At 26.3% G+C, this 24,301-nt stretch overlaps 2 protein-coding genes across 2 annotated transcripts; one reads left to right on the top strand and one right to left on the bottom strand.

The window, feature by feature from the left end:
* Positions 1–440: 440 nt before the first annotated feature.
* LOC114133117 (39S ribosomal protein L20, mitochondrial) lies at positions 441–5,055 on the bottom strand. The gene is made up of 4 exons (XM_027998739.2): positions 4,674–5,055; positions 4,398–4,508; positions 764–907; positions 441–636 (listed from the first exon to the last, which is right to left on the bottom strand). The coding sequence occupies exons 1-4, from the start codon at positions 4,758–4,760 to the stop codon at positions 529–531; spliced, it is 450 nt and encodes a 149-aa protein (XP_027854540.1). The 5' UTR covers positions 4,761–5,055; the 3' UTR covers positions 441–528.
* A 120-nt stretch (positions 5,056–5,175) lies between these two features.
* LOC114118932 (metacaspase-3-like) lies at positions 5,176–23,405 on the top strand. Its single transcript, XM_050204253.1, is given in 10 exon segments — positions 5,176–5,777; positions 11,979–12,396; positions 12,519–12,558; positions 13,790–13,835; positions 13,958–14,094; positions 15,640–15,923; positions 15,994–16,074; positions 16,139–16,371; positions 16,428–17,827; positions 17,830–23,405. Coding segments are annotated over 9 exon segments (4,713 nt in total). The 5' UTR covers positions 5,176–5,777; positions 11,979–12,039; the 3' UTR covers positions 19,965–23,405.
* Positions 23,406–24,301: the final 896 nt, after the last annotated feature.

Raw genomic sequence — 24,301 nt, 5'->3', positions numbered from 1 at the left:
TCCAAGTACAGTATACACTTCCACTTGCATGTATTATAACATTTATAACTACAATAAAATAATATAAAAACAAAATGACAAACACCTATTTTAACCATCATTATAAACAGTTTATTATTAAGTAGGTAAATGGAAAATTTAATGATACTAAATGGTTTTGGCTCATGTTTGTATCATATATTCTAATAAAAATGTTGATTTTATTTGGAAATAACAGATAAGAACTAAGATATTTAGGTCTTTACTCTTTACCAAAAACATTTTGAAGGATGCTTATAGTAAAACTATTGTAGTTCTGATCTCAGTTTTTATACCACAAGAAAAAGAAGGTGCACCCTGTACATGTCAAAGGCTATTATACTACCACAATCTATTATCTAGATTTTAATAATTTAATGTTCGATTAACAATTAAGATAATAATTGATTAAAAGAAATAAGTTAGTTTTTACAAATAACATTTATTTATGTTTCTACAAAATTTCTTACGGTTTAATGATTCATTTAAAAAACACAATATAAAACAAAATTATTTTTTCAATAAACCTCTAGTGACTACATTTGTTGGCTTGTCGTATTTTTCAGTACCTGGTAAGTTATAATCAATTGATACAGACTTTGCTAAATCAGAAAGTGCCTAAAAAAAAAAAAAAAAAAATATTAATTTGCATAATTCAAGTATTTAAATATAAAAAACTAACTATAATAGGTACCTAAGTAGTTAGTACAAATTATAATATGAAAAATAAATAAGGTATACTTACTTTAAATGAATTAGGTTCCCAAATAGCTAAGTCAGCTAAAACTTTCTTATTCAACTGAATATCACATCTTGATAAACTATCCTTGAAATTATTTATTTCTATTCCATGTTCTTCACAGCCTGCTCTAATTCGAGTGTTCCATAACTAAAATATTAAATCGAAAAAAAATATAATACTAAAATATTAATACATCTTAATTTTAATAAGTTTTAAATATTATACCATCTATATAGATGGTATAATACGTTTTCGCAGCAAATTAATATTAAGAACTATTATAAAACCTATACTTATTCAAAAAATGTTAATCAGTTTAAATATTGTTATGGATAGTTATTTGATTAGTACAACAATTTATTTTTAAATATAAATCATGAAATATTTACATAATAGCTTAAAAACTTTCTGAACATTGTTCAATATACTTACTAAAGTTAACTAGTTAGATAATATAAATATTTTGCTAGTATAATATAATATAATATTAATTATTATACTTATTATACTATTACTTTTCTAACAAATCATAAATTCATAAAACAAACTTATAGACAAACCCATGATAACGTTTAAGTTTTAACAAATGTGTAAATAATAGTCAAATCAAAAATACATACTACAAAACATTATCATAAAATCGTGAGTTTAATATTATAGAAAAGGTGTAAAACCCAATAAAAAAAAATTATATTAAATTAATAGTATATTAATTATCTACAACAACAAAAATAATATAATAATAATAATTAAAAATTACAAACAATTGCATTATTTATTTATTTTTGATATCATCATGTAACGACGAAGAAGCTAAATTATTTTGTTTATAAATTTGGATTAGAACTTTAAAACATCTACAAACAAAATTTTACTCGTAACATAATAAAAGTTAAGATTAATGGAAAATTATATTACTATTTTAACTTTCAATATATTTGTATAAACACCAACTTAGTTAACTTTTCAATATATTATTATTTTTTAATTTATTTTAAAATGTAAGTAAATAATACCAGTATGGAAATATTGCTTATTATTATTAATTTTTACTGATAGTATCTGATTGAGGAATATTTTTGTAAAACATTATTTACTAATTTAGTTTAACTAATTTATTTGCTGAAAAGTCTCATTGAATTAACTAACCATATTTTTACTTTAATTAATTTAAGTAAAACTACCAAATACCAATTATATACAAATAGAGATGAAATAGAGTTTTCCTATTTATAATACCTTACAGTTGTGCCAATAAAGGGTAATGAAGGATAACAACTACTACTCTTCCATTTTTCATGGTGTGTTTTTTCTATTTGTTTCTTAAAGTATTTTTTTTATCAATTTCCTACCCCAATAACTTTTTACAAACAGTGCCACAGATATCTTATAATCTTCGTTATAATCTTAATTTATGACAAGAATGCTTTTATAGTTAATTTGCTAATTAATTTAGCGAAATCGAGCCATTAATTGAGAAAATCACTTGGCACCAGGTGTAATAATAATAACTGCAATTATTCTATTTGAGTTTGGTTGTTATATACTTTTTTAATACAACTTAAAACTACATATTTCTTTTTTTTTATAAGATTAAAAACATTATGATTTAATGGAATAAATCCATACTTCAGTATTTTAGAATTAAAAGTATTTTTTTAAATAAATTGGGCTAATTTTATTTTACATACAAATATCAAAAGTTTTGTACTGTTGTTTTAATTTAAGACATATTTCATTTAAATAAAAAGACACTATACCATTAATTTGCATTTTTACTCTTACCTTAAACATTGGTATCATAAAGTACATAAGATAACAGCATTAATGAAAATTAAATTATCACTTTTAATTTAGTTATTATGTTAATTTTATAAATTTGCGTATCAGATTCTTACTACAGTTTAAAGTTAAAACCTAGTAGAACAAATTTGATACTGGTTTTGTTGACCCACACCAAGAAGGTAATCCCCCAGCCACTCAGGTTTAGCTGACGGCCACCAATTACATCGCTGATATTTTCGATGTTATAATCAATCATCAATTATTTTTATAAAAATGTAAGAATAACAATACATTATACATTTATGATAATACATAAAAATTCAGCTAATCAAAATAAAAATGGATAAATAATATGAAAAAATAAATCGTAAAAAAATTATATGAATAAATATTATAATATACAGATAATAAAAATAATAAAAAAAATAAAAAAAAATTAAGCAGGTGGCCAAAACTCTGTAGTATATACATTTTATAACATAAAAACATGAGAGATATAAGTGGCAGGCTTCAATTAACACTGAGTGTGGGGGGTCAACTAGACCAGTACCATAAATTTACTAATTATCAAATTTGTAATAAATAATAATATAAACTGTGCTTGAACAGAGCTTTTTTCATATATGAATTCTAAATTTTTAATACATAGGTTTAACAAATACAGTGCAATATAGTGCCTACACACAGAATTTAGTAGCCAAAATTAGTATTTCATAGGTTATCATAACTAAAAATTAATTTTTATTACCAAATGTATTACCTAGTTAATTAGATTTTTAGTTAACTTAATAACTTAACTAGTAAAGTATTAAGTAACAACTAGGCTATTTCCAGTTAACATGAAAAATAATATAAGTTCAAATCATGTTTACATATTCATAACTTAGTTGAGACTAATTAATTAATTTTTATTCAATCACAATGTATACACAATGGTTTGAAATATAATTAATAAACCAATAAAAATTCCTAGGATTTACAATTTAATTAACACAAACAATAATTTAATTTACTGAGGGTTTTTTATTTTTTTTATTTGGATTTTACTCACTAGTGGCACATACTGACAGGAAACGAGTAGATACTTATTTTAAAACTCCTTATGCCACAATACACTACTTATGAGTCAATTCCAAACTAAAATAATGAACGATAAATGATTGCAAATTGCAATGTTGTTGTGTATATATAGTGTAATTTAATCTATAAATCTATATATTAAGAGTTGTTAACTAGGAATTATAAAACACGATATTACATTATAAATCAACATTGTAGGTACTTGAGTCATGGCCCATGGGTCATTTAATTAATTCATTTTTACATTTTCAAACACTTAGGTAAAATAAAAACTGGGTTCACTTCAATTAAATTATAATATTGTTATTGTATCTACAAGTATTAGGTGTATAATTAAGTAAAAATTATTAAATTTTAATGATTTTATGAATTACTGTTTGTGGTTTTAAAAAATAAGTTAATTTAAATATTTATATTATTTATTATTTTTTATAATGTAAGATTGATTCTGATGGCTTTTAAATTGCACCATTTTTACAGAATATGGATCAATCGTTAATGGTGTAAAATTAAAGGTAATCATGGCTGTAATGCTTTAATGGCATACAGCATACTTCAAATTTTTGTTATTAGTTGGGATATGATTAAATCTTAATTTGGATATTCTTGATTGGTCAAAAAATGGTATTTTCGAAAAATTAATAACTTTTTAAAATCAGTGTGTGAAGAGGGGTTAATAATAAGGGTGATAATGTAATATTATAATTGTGTAATGTTTAAATATCTTAGACTACGGTTATAGATAAACTATACTTGTAGTTTAGTAGCTTACATCAATCATATCACTTTTTCGCACTGTCCGCCCAATTGTTGCAAATTGAAGAGCACGGTGAACTGCCTTAATAGCAATAGAATAGCAATTTCTTCGACGGCCAGAAAAATGCTAAAAACATAATATTATGTGTAAAATATTATAATACAACTTAGGATAGAAAAATATATATTTCATTAATCACTAAACCCGACTGGGACTTGTGAATGATGATTATTCATAAAGACATTTAAATAGGGTTCATTGACACAAATAATAGGATTAAACATTATTTACAGCAGCGATTTTGAAAATTTTCCTTTTTCTCCAGAACTCGTCGGGGCCTCTACTTCTCACCATCATCATTGCCGTTGTAAAAACCATTTTAAATTTAAAAAAAAAAAATCAAATAACAACTACAAACAATAATAATGTTACTATATTAGATTTAATATTATAAATTTATCAACGGGCAGCGGCGAATGGTGATTAGCCGGCGAATTTATAGATTGTACTGATTGTAGAACACAAACTGGATAAAACGTAGATTTCAAATGTTGACCAGACGGTCAAAGAAAACGAAAAGTAAGTAATGAACTCATAAACTAAATATAACAAACTATGAAATTGAAAATGAAACTATCGTATAACCTAAGTTATACAATATGACATGATAATACCATGTTTACTATGTTATCTCGATTTGTTTTTCTCTACTACAGATATACGCAACTACAGCCTCATTGCAAATGTCCACATTATAGTGTTATCATACGTATCCCCGAAAACTACCTCCAACTCATGGTTCGAATTATTATCATTATATCACGCCGACCGGCGCTAGGTCACTAGGTTACACTGTCGAAGTGTAGACATGATTGAGATTTGAGACTACAACTACAACTGGTAGATGCGTAACAGTACCAATATAGTAGAAATGAGTTCCAGTAACGCGGCGTCAGGTTACCAACGCCATTAGTGGTTAATGGTCACACAGCTCTGGTTGTACACATAACAATGGTCCAACCGGTGATGGAGGTTCGATGATTTTAAGATTTTATCGATCTTGAGCATGGCATAAATAACAACTATATAGCGTTGCGTACATATCACCGCGGGATTTTATACAGTGCTCTAAACTAACCTTATACAGTTTAAATAAATACAACCGTGCCCGCTTAGTCCATGATTTCGGAAAAAGTGTCTGGACGACGCGACAGGTTAACCGCGTACCCACGCTACTGCGCAGTGCGCATTCTTCTTTTCGGTAGTCAATGTTTGGTTTTGTTCGGAGTTTCGGACATTTCTAACCTATTGTCCTATTGCTGTTGGCGAGTTGACGGCCATTTTATGAGTGTAAATGTGTACTGACCACTTTCCTCTGCGTCGATGGCCTCTGCTGTAAGTATGATATTAAGTATAAGTGTTTATTTTTTCATCGAAATCCTAACAATCCTACGCTCTGTGATCATAAATTAATAATTAACTTATTAAAAAAATAGTATTTTGTAAACATTATTCGTACGGTCGACTAAAGTCACGACGCACACGAGGCGTGTGCGTTATGTTCCGCCACTATTTCCGCCATTATGATCGTACGTTTGTCCGTCGCATAGATCGTATAATATGTTTTTTTACATCGTAGGTAGGTGAACAAAAATTTAACAACCATTGCGAGTAAATGCACAGACCTGTATCTAGGGTTGGGATGCGTCTCAATTTTTAATATACTTATAATTTACCTACTTGTCCCGTGTCCCATCTTACCAGAGATAGGGACAAGAAGATCGCTGAGAAAATCAAAAGTATATTTTTTTTCTATTTTTATAATTACTTTTTTAAGAGTATAGACCCCTTTAATACTAAATATTGTATAGACTTTTTAGTAGGTATATAGCGGAGTATATAGTATTTTCATTTTTGTTTGTGGACTCGCTACGGTACACTTGCGGAACACAGTTTGGGAAATGCTGCACTACTTAGATAATACTTTGAAATTACTTCTTTTTATAATAAATAGGGTTAGGTACATTGTTAAAAAAAAAAAGTAGAATTATTTATTGTTTGTGTGTGTGTATACCTTAAACCACTTTACAATACAGCGGGATATCCTGTTTTTTTTTTTTTAATATTAGATTTCTAAAAGTCCCACGAGTTTGAAAAAAATCCCAACCCTACTTGTGTCTGATATTGTATTCAATTATCATTATTTTAATCGTTGGTTTAATATTGTTATTTTGATTGATCTTCTCAAAGAATATTCATAAGATCGAATCACTTCTAAGTCCACCAATTAAATGTGTTTAAATATATAGTTAAGCCTCGAAATTGATTATAGAGCTGTAGAAATAGGATGGTACAGATCGACACTGCTCGTAATATAATGATAAGCATGAAGCACGACGGCGTCGGTTTTGGTAAATCCTTTACTATTATTAATGATACAAAATATTATCCAGTAATTGGAAAAAATAGTTTTTTATAACACACATGTCGTATGGTATCTACAACAAGTTCCATTATTTCACACAAACTTAATCCACCATTATTTTTTCCATTTATATTGATGTATGTAAAAAATGGATTTTCTTTATAAATAAATTACCATGTTTGACAACTCTTTTTTGACATCGTAATTATTTTGTTACAACAAAATCTCGGTTTAAATCACGTTTTCGGTTTTTTTTAAAAGTTTCTTGTATTTCACTTGCACATTGTTCACCAACAAACTAATTTGATACATAATTTTGTATTAGGTAATAATTCAACACATACTAAATTCTGATATACTTAAATAATGTCAATTAGAACTGTATAATCCTACACCTATATAATCGTCAATAGATGACGTAATTACTTATAAATAACCTCGTAAATAACATATAACACCAACAATTTGTTAGGTTATATAACATATTATAACATATGCCATTTACTTCTTATAAAACTTAAGGTCAAAATATTATTTAAGGCATCTCTTGAGATTTTATTAATATTATAATTTTTAAGCAAGATGAGTTTTTTAAAGTTGTAATATTTTACATACTTGTAACTCACTTTATAATGAAAATATTAATAAAAGCATATGGGATTTTCAAGGTAATATTCTTACCTTTGAGTTTGATAATAGATCAATTGTCTAATATTAAAGCCAACAGCATAAAATTGATGTCCCTAAACACAAATTGTCCATGTTGTACATTAGTAAGATGAAAAAATGTATGCCGGTACAATATCATAATATTAACTTAAATTAACTTTATGGAATATTAAAATTTTATCAAATTTAGATAGGTAATAATTTATATTTAGACTATAATGTCATCAAATAGTAGCTTCTTCCGCCATGCTATCATACTTTTTTTTTTTGCTCACATAATCTTATTATATTAAATAAGTAGATATTTTATATAAACTTAATAAATTAAAATACAATATATAATATAAATTAAGGTGCATAAAAGTCTGGTTAAACCGAGGGTTAAACTAAATGTTTCCTCTTAGTCTGGCCAAAACGGAGGCCAAAATATATCAGTTGTTTTCTACCAAAAATGTCTTTCTTTTTGCTCTAAATAAGTGTTATTTTATCATACAAAAATTATATTTGAAAAATAAATACTTTTTTATTATTATTATTTATCCGAAATCAATACTTAATTTCAATAAAAACAATAATTTATTGTATGTACCTATAGTACCCTTGATAGTACCTATCTCTACCCAACATATTATTTATAAATATATTTATTCTTGACTACTTAATTTATTTTAATATTATAAATTCTATCAATGTAATTATCATAATACTAAATTTAACCCTAAATTTACTTACTTCTTTAATATTTGTTAGTTTTTCTGAATAAATTTATGTGAAATTGAATATTCAAGGATTGTTTTGTTGATCTATTTTGCATGTTCTTACCAAAATTAGTGTGGGCCTGGCATTCTAAAGGCCTCGGCCTCAATTTGTATTTCTTCATTTACTATGAACAAGATTGATCATAATGTTGTGAATTAGTGTATATCCTCCTTCCTCCGCCACAATTAAAAACTAAAAAATAAAAGGAATTTTTATGTAAGGTGTTGCATCATCAGCTAATATCGGACCATCTTCCAGTATTCTATAAAATTATTTAATAATATGCTCCATCAATTTGTATTTGTTAAGCTTTTAATCATAATATACCGTAATATACCTAACTATTTTGAATTCATGTTTGATGACATACCTAGGTCACAACATAAGTTTATGATCTTAGATTTACTAGATTCCATTCTGAGCTTATGATGAAAAAGTACCTATGATATATGTTAAGTAATATAATACCTATTTAAATTAATATAAATTTATGGATTGAAGTTAAAATTTAAAAAAGTATTGTAATTTTAAAATAATTGTTATTCCAAAATGTAATTTTAATTTAAAATATTTTGTTTAAAATTACGTATAGGTAGGTATCAAAATAAAATACAAAACATAAATATGGTATAATTTTAAGTGGTCACTATATCCACATATTATAGTCTTACAGTAACAAGTAGAATTCTTTTTATTTCAATTCTCCATTTTATAGGTACTGTTGTTTTTACCTAATAATATTAATTTTAAAATGTTCATAATTTTCTTAAAAATTCAAATATTATAAAGAAATTATGTCTATATGTAGCTTTTAGATAATGTTTTTCTTTTATACTTTTATTATTAAATAACAATATGATTCCAAAAATTACTTATTCTGAGTATAAAATGTAATATGGCAGATGTGAGATGTATGTGAGTAAGATAGATATAGATATGAGTATATGAATGACCCTTGATATGACTAATCCTGGTATATCATCTTGTTAAAAATAATTTTAATTGCACACATTAGCTTCCAAATTACTTACTTAACTAAACGTATACATTTACCATATAAATTTATTTCAAGGTTTATTTCCTAATTAACTATCATAATGTATGTTAGGTATATTATTTAATTTTAATGTTTTATTAAACAAAAATTACCTAAAATATTATAAAATACTTTAAATATTCCCTTAAATATTAGTATATTAGGTATATAGTATTAGTACCTCGATTAGTACCTATTAAATATTAGCACTATGTTGTATGGGTAAGAAATTGTAGATGTAATTTATAAATAACAATTTTCTTTTTTTACCATTATAGGTAACACATCTTTTGATAAAATAGATATTTTCTAGTGAATTGATAAAAGAATAATCTTTATTAAACAGTTATGTCCAATTTTATTTCAAAGTAGTTTTTTTTATCTTTTTAATTGAATGTTATACCCATGTATGTTGTTTCTGTCCATTTAACTTGTCTTGCTAATGTGTAATATACGAAAATATATGTTCAATAATTCTAATTTTGTGTTATTAGCTTTAATATTAAGACTTAAGAGTAAATTTGATATTATTTTTATGAAACTCAAAGATAAAAACATAATATAAAATATTAATTGTTAAAATACTCGTAACTCACATAAAAATTGTTGAACGCAATATTTTTCTACAACTGCCAAAAGTTAAAAAGTGTTAAAAAGCATAAAATTGCACCATCTATATTTCTTGAATATTTTGCAAGCTAATTATAATTAGTACCTATCTGGCTATCTACCTATAGAAAGTTTGACAGTGGGTTAAACATAAACATTAACTGCATATTGACATTTTTTAAAAGCCGACCAAATATGTTTTTTTAATTTCTGAATTATGTTATGTAATCAAATATCTAAATATTTCTAAATGAATTACCTAACAATATTACCTCTGATATTACCTATACCTATGTGATATGCTGTAATTTAGTTTGTTAATTTAGTTATCTAGTTATGAACCCTCGACATATTGTATTATTTTCTTATTATTGTATTTAAAACGTAAAGGTATATGAACAATAAAGCTCCTATGTGATTAAAGTTAATAAAGTATTCATTTAAATATTTTATCTCAAATTGCTTCCTTATTAGCTGTTACCTATTAGTGTTTTTATTTAGTAGCATACTTATAAATATGTCTATTCAATGGCCATTTCAGATTAATGTGGTACTACTATCTAGGTATTTTAAAACAACATTTTAATATCTTATTTAAAGAATATCGTACCTATGAGTACCTATGATATATAATATTAAATATTTGAAAATGCTCATAATTAACTTAAAAATTAAAATATCGTAGGTAATAAAACTAACGAGAAAAAGCAGATAATTTTTTGTTCTTATCCAAATTTTGATGATAGGTCAATTTATTCTATTATCAACTCTTGAAGCACACTATTGAAACTGATCAATGAAAATTTATTTATTATGTCGTACGTGTCGCAATATGGAGACAACATATGTGGGTACAACATCTTATTTTAATAGAAAATTAAATATTATTATATTTTATAAATTATAAATAATACTAGCTGAACCCGTACACTTCGTAGCCCGTTAAAACCATCGTTCGGGTAATATATGTAATCCTGGAAATTTCACTTTTTGGCCAACACAGCACATACCTACCTAGTGCCTTATTCTTAAATTTGAATGCTCTACAATATGTGCATAATTTATCCATTTTTCCAATAACCACGCTTGAATGAGTGTTGTAATTATAATTAAAATCGTAATGGAATGCACTGAGATTCAATTCTATATAAGCGATTTATCCATGTCGAGCATGAAGTTGTCTGTTGGTTTCCAATCTTGCATCTCGTTGCTCAGTTGTTTCTGAAGCTCATATTGCCATTTTCTTTCGTGCTAATTCAGTAGATCTACCTATCAATCTTTTCTTAGGAAGCATAACTACATAGAAATGGCGTAATTACCTATTACAATACGACAAAATATCAATTAAAACTTTTAACGCACGTCCTATGGAAACAAATAATAAAAAATTCGGAGATAATAATTTCTTTTGCACTAATTATTATTATTATTATTGAAACTAATATAACAACCATCTATCAACAAAAATTTCCATCATTAATCTCAAAATGTGTGAGCACTTTCCGGGGTTGGGCCTACCTATCACTTTTTTAATTTAGCCTATTTTCTGCTCATAGGTCTAATATATCTCTGTACCAAATTTTGTCACAATCAGTCCAGCTGTTTAGGAATGCATAAAAGACATACCTATGGACATACAGACAGAAATCCATTTTTATATTTACCTACTTATAGATAGATGTATTTTTTTTTTTTTAATTTACTCAAATGGTTTTTTTATTTGCCCTAAAGTGATGTAGGTATAGTGCTATTACTGAATTATCTATTTCTAAAAATATTCCTAATACCTAATTATTATAAGGATAGCTACAATGTTAAGACATTATTTGCCATGAGCTAAGATAAAATGGATATGAAATAAGCAGGTGGCAGATGACACAAAATTTAAGTTGCCTAAAGTTTAGGAAAACCTCATACCTAATATAATTTATTTTATATGATGAATATTGGTAGGTAGTACTTTTGGCGTGTTAACATTTTCAGTCTATTACCTCGTCTATTACTTACCCTCGTGATATTAACATGTTTCTCAGAAGATAAATTTAAATATGTATTGTATTATTTGTAATAACCTATTAATGTATAATTTTGTTTTCAGATATTTTTTCCTTGAGTAATTGAATATTTATTTGATTATATAAAAGGAATAATAATTGAAAATGGACACTACAATGAAAGAAACATCCGAGGAAACATCTAACAATAATCAGCCCAATGCTAGTTCAACTGAAGATTACTCGGGAGTATTTAATGATGGTATTGATGAGCCAAATGTACCTCGTTCAATAATCAGTACAAATTTTAGTGAAAAGGCTTTTGATGCCATTATACATCATATCAAGACAGAAAATTGTTCACTTTTTGATGAAGAATGTAGTGATTCAGAAGATACTATCAGTATAATTTCTGAACCAGTTGATACTAAAAATATAAATCAACCACTAGTAAATATGTGGTGTAATGTAGCTTCTACATCTGGTGAAAAACATGTAAATATTTCTGAATCAAATTCACAGGTAATTAACCAACTTATTTTATTGGCTTAAAAAATATATAAGTTATTTAACTTCATTTTTTATACTAATACAATTATGTACACTTTTATCCTATTTCTTATTTTTTTTTTTTTTATACATAGGTACTCTCAGATACGAAATTAGTCAAGGAATTAGTTGACAGTAAGTGTTATTTTTAAATCATTTTGTATTTTTTATTTTTATAGCTTCCACTAAGCATTTTATCTAACCTTGCTTAAGGAGTTTTCTAATCTTACTGTCTGATCAACAACTATGATATTCCTTTTCAGTTTTTAATTATGTGGGCATGGCCAATATACTACTTAATTAGAAAAACAATATAAAAACATGTTTGATTCAGAGATTATATTTTTTTAAGCTACTCAAATTAATTTCCTTTTCATTCTGCACCAAAAACAACGAAAAATTATACTGTTCTACTACATCAACTACCTATTCACCAAAATACTAATTTCTAATAATAACTGATAATTGGTAACATGGATGAAAAAATAATATCTTTATGTGCACATATATATATAATTTATAATTAGATACCTAAGTCACTAACATTAAAAGTAAATTTAACAACTATCACATTCAAAAAATATGTATTTTAGTCATAGACCTTATACTAGGTCTATGATTTTAGTGATAATACCAGGTATCATCCTTTATCTCTTAAGATATTTATAATTATTATGTTAAAAAACTTATAAGATTAAAAATTTTTTGTTCAAATACTGAAGGTAAAGTAAATACAAAAAAATATGAGTATACTTCTTCAATACTTGTACTTTGGTTTAAAACTTATGAAGAACCTCGTGCTTATTAAATGTACAAGCTTTAGATATTACAATTTAAAATTTAACGTTTTACATATTTTTAACCTCCAAATTTTGCAATTTTTTTGAAATTTTGATGAATTACATAATAGATTTAATCTTATATCTGAAACTATCCTAAATATTTAGTATAATTTTTCTGAAAATATTTTTTTACATAGTTTCAAATTGTTAAAAAAATTGTTAAAGAATAATTTTTTGAGTATTTTGATACATAAAAATCGAATTTAGGGTGAGTAGTTTATGAGTTATAAGTATTTAAAGTTAAGCTGCGCGGAGTGGAGTGGGTGGTACGGGGTTACCCCGCAAAGTGTTTGTCCACTACTCTGCTTGTCTAAACTTTGACTAAGTATAACTCATAAACTACTCACCCTAAATTCGATTTTTATGTATCAAAATACTCAAAAAATTATACTTAAACAGTTTTTTTAACAATTTGAAACTATGTAAAAAAATATTTTCAAAAACATGAATAGGTACTTATGGAAATAATGAGTGTTGTTTGATAAAAGAATCACCCTGTATAAGGAACTTATATTTTTGTCTAGGTAAAATTACAAGTAAGTGTACAAGATTAACTTCAACGGCCATCATGTGAGTATATTTTAATTTAATTCTTATAATTTATGTATTGGAAATTACAGTTTGTAATTGTAAAATAATTTTAGTTATGATGATTTATTTATTTATAAAATATTATGTTTTGATATTTTCAGGAAATTATCATCTAAACCATTATCACATGTTTGTCTACAAAATTGCTTATGGTGTAAGAAACTTTTTCGTGTACTTGACAGTCCTTATCATATTAGTCAGATTCGAAGCATTGACAAGCAAAATGAATTTTTAAAAAGTAAGCATTGAATATATCTATCTTTTAAATATATATATAATATTTTTATTATGTATGTACCATCTTATTTTACGTTTTTGATCTAAAGTTTGTTTATACCTATTTTGTTTTGTGTTTTATAAATAATATACATTACATTTTTATTTTTTACTACATACAAGGTGTTTAGAAAATAACAAATAATATTTATTTATTTGTCTATAATGTTGTCGTCTTTAAAATAATCCCTATTAGATATTATGAACCTGTGCCATTTGTTTTTTCAATCCTCTAAACACTTTTCAAACTCGATCTTAGGATAGCGTTTCAGCGATACATTTTTTATGTCATATATGGTTGTAAAACGACAACTCTTCTATGTTTTCTTAATTTTTTGAAATAGGAAAATATCACACGGAGACCATGTCTGGTGAATATGAAAGCTATGACATCATTATAGTTACTTTAGTCTAGAAATTCATGAACAGGCAATGAAATGTTGGCAAGTACATGCATTATCATAGTGCTAAAGCCATGAATTATTTTTTCACAAATTTAAGTGTTTTTTTTTCGAATTGCTTCACACAAACAGCGTTGAACTTACAGTACTTCTTATTGACCATTTGACCTCATGGCAAGAATTCATGATGCACTATGCCATTAAAATCAAAGAACACAGTGAGCATCACCTTTACCAAACCACTCTTGTTAAGCCTTTTTCATGGCCATCTTGGAAACTTATACCACTCATAAACTCTTGTTTTACTCATAGCAGACTTATTAATATTTCAAGCACTTTAATTTCATGTTTTACACAAAATTTGATACAAATTCGTTGGAGTTATTTTTTTTAACAAACGAAAATCACCAAGATTTTAAAGTATACGTCTAATCTTAGCGGCTGACACAGACAAAATAAACAATGAAAACAGCTGAAACTTTTATAGTTTTATCATACTTCAAGTTCATACTCAACATCATAAAAAAAATTATGACAATCAGACTCCAAAACCATTCAATTTAAAAATTCCCATTATTTTCTGACATGCCTCTTATTCCTTATTATGAAACAATTTTATTTATTTATCTTAATTACAGACAATAGCAGCTATTGGTTATTTTCTTAATATGAATCATATAATATATATACTGTTAATAATACAAAATATGTTAGTTACCAAATAAATAAATGCAATAACAAAATGTTTAAAGAAGCATTACTATATTTACTACTAATATTGATTCACTGTTTTTACACTTAATTGTTTAATTTTTTAGTGCACCCACATATTTTAAAGTACTTGAACAATTAAATTTTAAATGAGTAAAGGTATAGAATAATACTTAACAGCTTATTGATATTATATACTTGCTGCTAAATGTATAGTTTAAATGTTTAATATTGAATTTATATATCTAATATAACATACTAATAATCAATTTTGCAAGGTATCAAACCCAGGCATCTAACTTTTTCTTCAAACAATATTGATATATAATATATAAATAATTAGTTTAAGGTATTACGTTTATACATTTATAATTTTAAATATTTTATGATTTTAGTTGAACCAACGCTAACTATTGATTCATGCCTTTGTGATTTTTGTTGGAAATTTCTGGAAAAAAGTTACAAATCCAATATGGCTGAAAAAAAAACTGGCGATCTTTCTTTTTTACATAAAAGGGCTAGACTATTAGAACGATATCCTAAAAAATCTTCATCAAAAAATAAATCACAGTCCAGGCGATGTTCAATGCATTATTGCTCTAAACCTCATGTCCATAAAGTGTCTGTGGAACAATACAATACAATCACACAATTATTATCAACATTTGAATTTTACAATGTAAGTGTTAATGTTTTTAATGTTTTGTATGATAAATTAAAATTAATATAATTATTTATTTTTATTTTAGTTTGTTTTTGTTCCTTCCCGGAAAACATCTCCAGAGTTATTGAAGTTTCCCTTTTGTCTTTGCAATAACGATTTAGCCATAGTAAATATTATACCTAACAAATATTTTTTTTTAACATAATTTTATATAATCATTTTTTCCTTAGATTGTTACGATAACTTCATGTCAAATATGTGGTGACAATCTACAAGAACCTTTCAATACTGATGACTGGTTAATGTATGAAAGATGGAATTGGAAATTAATTACCAATAAAATGCCTTTACTGCTGAAAGCTGGTATGTTTCTATGTGTGACTTGTAAAATAAGTCTTTCTACAGAAAGTGGTGCTTTCCCAGCTATTGTATTGCCTAAATTACTGGAAAATATCAATTCAATGTAAGATATTTTTTATATATATGTATTTATCTTTATTAAACCTAGTTAAATTTCAGGAAACAACTGCGTTTAAAAATTTATGGACCACCGCCATATAACTTATATAATATATGTCAAGAACCAACATATTGTATTGCACCTCCCATTGTTGTTCCTAATATGATGAAACAACAACGTGTTCGTTCAGAAATAAAAGTCATGTTTTCTGATCCTTTGATAACTGCAAATTTTCATTATGAATATGATGATGATGATGATGATAAAAATAATACAGATACATTTATAACAAGCACTAAACTTTGTGTACCAAAATTAGAACCAATAGATGAAGGACTTAATTCTGTAAAACTTGAAGAAGGATATGTTCAGGCATCTATGGCTAATGAAGATCCTAATGTGAGTGGTATTGAAATAACTAACTCATTAATTAAGAGTGTTGATATAAAAACTGAATACATACCTGATCAAAATTCTTCAGAAAATATGTGTGAAGATAATTATTTTACTGATAGTATGACAAATTATGTTGTAACTACCAGTATAGACGATAATAAAGACTTGTTACACTCACATATTAAAAACGAGATGTCTACAAATGAAAATATCAATCAATATCCAGGAATTGCTAATGTTAATTCACTTCAAAATCAATATCATGTTGACAATTTAAAAATTGAGGAAAATGGGTCAGAGATTATTGATGAATATTCACACCAAGTTGGTAATGGACACAATGAAATAGAAAATTATCAAAGTGAGTCAGAAATTTCTGATGTTAATTCTCAACAAGATGTATGTAATGTTGCTCAATATAAAAATAACACGAATCTTATGGTAAATAATCAGTGTATGAATATAATAAATACAATAAATGAAACTAAATATTTAAATGAGTCTGACAACAGCGTGTATTCAAATATTGCAGCAGTAGAACCACCTAAAGCAATAGAATTATTAAAGAGAAAACGTACTATTTCAAATAGAGGTGTGAAGAAACAAAGACTGAATGAAATAAACAGTTCCTATGACAATAGTTCCATAAGTGATAATACTATCAGCAATATAAATATTGCTCATCCGAATACAAGTACAAATATTGCTCATCCAAGTACAAGTACAAATATTGCTAATCAAAGTACAAGTACAAATATTGCTAATCAAAGTACAAGTACAAATATTGCTCATCCAAGTACAAGTACAAATATTGCTCCTCATCCAAGTACAAGTACAAATATTGCTAATCCAAGTACAAGTACAAATATTGCTAATCAAAGTACAAGTACAAATATTGCTCATCCAAGTACAAGTACAAATAATGTTCAAAATCTCCCAAGTAATTTGAATGAAATATTTACAATGTCACCAAGTGCAATATGGATTGCTGATATGCCAACACTTGATATAAATCATGCTAGTACAAGTACAAATAATGTTCAAAATCTCCAAGTAATTTGAATGAAATATTTACAATGTCACCAAGTGATTACTGGATTGCTAATGTGCCAACACTTGATATAAATCATGCTCGCAGTTCGGAACAAAATTGTTGTGGATATCCTAGAATTTCATCAGAATCCATAACTTTATCAGACTCTGAATATATAGAACCTAATACTGATGTTTCATTGGATTGTGAAGTGTTTTCTGATACCGATAGTGAATTTTCTTCTTTTACTCCAAACATTAATTCACCGGAAACAGATTTTATAATTGTTTCAGATGAAAATGATTTAGATTCTGATGATGATGACATAGTAGATACAGAAGATTTGAATAATGACATAGTAGATACAGAAGATTTGAATAATGACATAGTAGATACAGAAGATTTGAATAATGACATAGTAGATACAGAAGATTTAAATAATGACATAGTAGATACAGAAGATTTGAATAATGACATAGTAGATACAGAAGATTTGAATAATGACATAGTAGATACAGAAGATTTGAATAATGACATAGTAGATACAGAAGATTTAAATAATGACATAGTAGATACAGAAGATTTGAATAATGACATAGTAAATACAGAAAATTTGAATAATGACATAGTAAATACAGAAGATTTGAATAATGACATAGTAAATACAGAAGATTTAAATAATGACATAGTAAATACAGAAGATTTAAATAATGACATAGTAGATACAGAAGATTTGAATGATGACATAGTAAATACAGAAGATTTAAATAATGACATAGTAGATACAGAAAATTTGAATAATGACATAGTAGATACAGAAGAGTTTAATAATGACATAGTAGATACAGACGATTTTGAAACAGCAATATCTGAAAATATATTAAATACAACTAACCGTTTAAACCAACTAAAAGAAATAAATTGGACAATTGTGGATGATGTAAAAAAGTCTGAACATGTAATTGAAGAATCCCATGGTAAAGTTGAACTACCTTCTGGTGATGAGGAATCTCACTGTATAATGATATCTGAGAATAGGAGTAATATAATAAACAGTTTGATTGTATCTGATAATGAAATTGAACAATCGTCTGGTGACGAGGAATCGCAAACTATGGATATATCTGAGAATGAAAATAATATAATAGACAGTATGGTTATATCTTATGATGAAACTAAAATATCAGATATTATACCAATGTTGAACAGAAATAATGTAATAAATTCTCAAGCTTTACAACCGTTGAGTATTAATAATTCAAGAAATAAATCTGGTTTTTTTGAATTTCCTTATTTACAACTAACAGGCAATAATAGTTTTAATGATTTTTCACCTGATGTTTTACCTGATGAGTTACATGAATATTTTGAGGACATTTGTGAAGGTATAAGATTTTTTATGAATAATGTTGAAGATCAATCGTTTAAAAATTTATGTTCCGTAATAGGCAATGAAACAGAAATGCTTCTGTATCTGATGGAAAACTTAAGAATGCTTTACAGAGGAGAATTAATTCTTTCTGATACAGCCTGCCCCTCTGATCAAAATTATTACACTGAACAAATGGAAACTTTATACAATCATTATGGTGTCCCTGAATTGAATATTAATGCCTCAAAGCCATTCATACATTCATCATCACGCTTACATCAGTATAGCAAACGATTATCGCCTACTGTGGAACCTCTTAAAATCACGGATATTACATTTACTAGTACATCGGTCCAGAATTCTTCAAATGTTTCATATACCCCGCCAAAAGATACTGCAACAGACATAAGTGTATCTAAAATAACAAATAGATACACACCCTACAAAGCTAAAAAATCATTTCCTTTAATGAATCCATTATCTAATTCAAGAAATATTGTGTCTAGATCTTCAAAAACCCGCACACCATGCACAAAGCTATTATTATCTAATGTAATCCCCTACTCACCAAATGATAAATCGACATCTTCAACTCCACATCAAACTCAAATTAAAGTCCAATTACCATTTGCTGTTCAAAAAAGAAAACGTGATAACACTAAAGTTTTTTATTGTCCTAAAATTCTTCCGCCACCACCACCAGCTATTCCAATACCAAATGCAATGAGGTCATCAATTATGCAAACAAAACCTCCAGTTTCCTTGCAAAAAAACCAACACAGTATAAATTATTAATAATTCATTTTATTTTATTATAAATGAATAATAGATTTCAAATGATATAGTAAACTTCTTTTTAACTACAATATTTTTCTTGTAAATCAATTTATCGCTAACCAAGTCACAGCATACATTGCGTACATTTTAAATAATTAAATAAGATTAATTAATAAATTAAATTCAAACATATAAAATATTAATGATATCAGTTATATATACTATAAGTGTAGTTATACTTGATATTAAATCCTTGTTTATATAATATGATATGATAAATTAAAATATATATCAATAGAAATCTATTATTATTATTACTATTTTTTTTTCAATTTGAAAAAAAAATATGAACTGATTTATTTTTAAACTTGAGTTGTTAAATATTGAATAATCAATTTAAAATTATGTTCTAAAACTTTCTTTTACATTATGACTGAATTTATTGTCGGCTGATTTTAAAACACATTATATTATTTTTAATTAGTATGTAAAATAAACACAAGATAAAAAAATAAATTAAAATTAAATTTTAGATATTCATACTATTTGTGTAGTTATAATTATTATAATCTTAAATCCTTTGCTATCTATTTAATATATAAAAATTATAAAGGATTTATCATAATATATATCTATCAATATATATGTAGTATATATATTATGATAAAATGAATTAAAACTTATATTATTTAATACCTATTTTAATTATTTATTTTCTTTTTTAATATTGACAATGTTTAAAAATGAAAATAGATATTGATTTAATTATTATTAAAATTAATTAATAATGATTTTAGTACAACCAACTGAACCTAATATACACATTAACACCAACAAACGAAAATGTTAATAGCTTATAATTACTTGGTAAATTATTGCTCAAATAAAATGATTAGGTGCCATTGAATATTAAGAAATAAGAATATTACAATTTTTCTAAAATACTAAAACAATTTAATAGACTTTAAATGAATACATACAATGCTATATAAACACCTCTAAAATTTGATATTCACATATTTGATGACATTAAAAGATTTATGTATATTATATTATATTGATTGGAAATGTATGGGCATGAGTAGGTTTTATATATTTTATTGTTAATTTTTTTTTTTTTACAAAACTCAATGTAAGCACTAACCTAACTTATTCACATTATGTGTGTGTGTGACTTCAGTAGCTTTTTCATTAACAAACAGTAATTTTTTATATAAGTTGTAAGGTTAATGTTGTGGAAATGTAAAATTTTTAAATGAATTGTACATTATAGTTTAACTTTTTTTTTTTATCAATTGTGAATAAATATAGAAATTTAAGTGCATGAAATACAAAATTCATTGGTGAAGAAGTGGATGTGGATTGGGCATTTACCAGACATGGTTCCGTTGAAGAAAGCTAATTTGAATATATGGATTAAACGTGGTGTTGGATGCTGTTTTAATGTTTTTTATCTAAAAGCAATGATTGGTATTACTCTTAGTTACTTTAAGATGTGTACCATGTATGACACTGAAGCTTAATAAGGACAAAAAGTTATTAATTGATTATATTAATCCGAAACCCAAAAAGTCATCACGAACTATTTTGCAGAGCTCTCCGGGGAACACAGACAAACTGCCAATGAAACGACAATTCAAATATTTAATACATATAATGGTACCTAATACCTATTACTTACTAAACAAATGTCTAAGCTTACAAATTTTACCAATTTGATGATGCTTTTGATAGATCAAGTAATATTTTATATCCGTGATATTTTTTTAAAAAAAAAGTGCATAGAACTCAGTTGGAAATTGGAGTCAATTAGTACTTAATGATATTAAAAACTGGATTGTTTGTGAAGAGATTAATTATCATGCAATATGACTAAAAAAAATAGCTAGTACTTACCTGTATCTGAAAATGTATGAAAAATTATGTCAAAATCTGTATCAAATGGTAGATGCTGTAATCCTGAAACCAACGAAGAATATAATAACAAATTCACTAGTTATAAAGCCAAAAATTACTTTTTTTGATAACACTAGTTTAAAAAAATAATAACTTAATAATTTACTTATTCCTTTTTAATTTTTTTTGTTTTTAATAAAATGTCTTGTAACTTAACTTGGTTAATAAAATTATTGTTAAAGTTCAAGTTATTTGTATAAAGTTATTTACAAATTTTTGTATTGTAATATTTTTTACATTAATTTATGGTAATTTTTTTATAACTTAAAATCATATAATATTTTAAATTTAGATAAATACTATCATATGAGCTCTGCGATAAGAATATTATTATCGTGGTGGCCTGGACTGTTTATACAAAACCGGTCTATCAATTAGAAATAGCAATAATAATACTGATTATTTTTTTATTTTTCATTGTCCATTAAATGTTTAAATGCTTTAATTACTTATATATTGTCTACTCATTCTAATTATTCTAATGGATTTTAAATCTTGGCTTTATGTTCGGCAGCTATGATGAACTCAATGATATTGGATATTGTCTGTGAAGATAATTGTCGAGTATATGGGCGATTAGCTATTGTTATGTACTATACCTAATCTAGTAATTTTCCTTTCAATGAGATAAAAGTGTCTATGAACATAACTAAAAGGTATATTTAAAATAAAAAGTAACTTAATTTGGTCATTCACATTAATTTATATTTCAAAATTAACTTATAACTAAACTTAATTACTTTTTTTTAAGATACTTAACTTAACTTAAAATACGTAGTTTAAAAAATTGACTAACTTGTCCAACATTGTTGGAATGTTACTATTGTGGTATCGTGAGTCACTTCAAACCTACTTATAAATATAAAAATTACTGAAATTATTTTATATTTGCTCAATGTTCAAAAATGAGTCATTAAAAAAAAAAAATCTGTTTAAATTAAATAAGCAAATAATAATGATTGAGTTTTAAGTTTATACAGGATCAGCTTTTACTGTATGTCTTTAAAGTACTATTTTATACGTCTCTACTCAACAAGTAATAAACTAATTAAATTAAATTATCATTATCTATAACTTAGATTTTATACATTCAATTGTAAAATTTAAAAAAATGAAATCATCTTAAATCTAAATAAGGGTCGATTTTTCAAAACTATGCCCCACTCTTAGAGGTTCTAAGAAGTTCAAAAACTTAGTAGAATAATTTATTACTTGCTCTTGATAGAAAACTGTATCCATGGATTCATTGGCATAATGTGGGCCATGGGGGAGTGGCTAAGGGAGCACTTACCCTCTGACATTTTTGAGAAAGTGCAAAAGTATCAACCCCTCCCCACAGGGTATTTGGACACTATAAATCTACATTTTTGAAATTAAAAATGAATGCATTACATTAATTAAAATATATTTATTTTTTCTAAGCCATGCAATTAATTTTATGTTTTATGTACAAACAATTAGATGTACTTAGAATAAAAATATATTATCACCTCACGGTTTTAATTTTATTGAATCACTTATTTCTCTCCTTAGTTTTTTACCCTATTGGTTATTACCCCATTTGTAAGCAGTTATCGTTTCTGGTTAAGTGTTCAGTATGACAATATAGGTACCTAACTTGTTAGTATTGTTAACAACATCGTTATGTAGAGTACAAAATAGCCCTCCCACAGAGCCACTCGCAGATTTTGTGATTGATGATGATATCGGATATTAGGAAGTACACTTCCTATGAATATCGAAAAAAACTAAGAAAATGTAGTGTCATTCATTGTAGGCACAATCGACGAAAAACTTTCTTTTGCCAATTTGCTGAAGTATTTTCGCGAAACGTCCTGCAGTTGTGTCATCACCTATAAGTACCTGTATTAGATATTAGAATAGAACTCATATTTGTTCAATTTTGTTGTGAGATTATGTTTTCGATCATGAATCCAAACATGAATGAAATTCACCAATATGAGTTTCTCGTTAGAACTTGGTATAGGTACAAAATAATGTCGGATAGAAATCTTCCGTCATTTAACTTGAGTACCTCTCATAGTCTCATGATATAAATTAGTTTTCCTACTATCATAGGCGCCAGCAGAAATTTTTCTAGAAGAGGGCAATGTTAGGATTTGTCGTATAGTAAGTTGTAATTTATCTTAAAACATTCAATTTAAAACATATTTTTGAAAAGCCGGGGGAGGGGGGGGGCAAATGCCCCAGCTTGCCCCTCCCTTTCGGGTGCCTGTGCCGAATATCCCTCACATAGTCTGATGCAGGCGATGCAGTTGGTACTACTAGTGCGTACGAACGTACTGCGATATTTACCAACTCGCTGAGTTAAACGCAAGTAAAAAAACCATCACATACACAATACATGTATTTAGTAACAATGCGTCTAAACGCTACTG

Source organism: Aphis gossypii, chromosome 3 (genome assembly GCF_020184175.1).
Source record: "Aphis gossypii isolate Hap1 chromosome 3, ASM2018417v2, whole genome shotgun sequence".
NCBI lineage: Eukaryota > Metazoa > Arthropoda > Insecta > Hemiptera > Aphididae > Aphis > Aphis gossypii.
Note: the sequence above shows the minus strand (reverse complement) of the source record. Positions and strands in the feature narration are given on the sequence as shown.

Bases quoted from the DNA above. Each gene is read 5' to 3' on its own strand.
- LOC114133117 (XM_027998739.2), bottom strand. From the start codon at position 4,760: ATGGTTTTTACAACGGCAATGATGATGGTGAGAAGTAGAGGCCCCGAC. The intron at 4,509-4,673 runs GTAAATAATGTT...TTATGTTTTTAG, and splicing joins AAATTTTCAAAATCGCTGCT to CATTTTTCTGGCCGTCGAAG. The intron at 637-763 runs GTAAGTATACCT...TTTTTTTTTTAG, and splicing joins GGGAACCTAATTCATTTAAA to GCACTTTCTGATTTAGCAAA.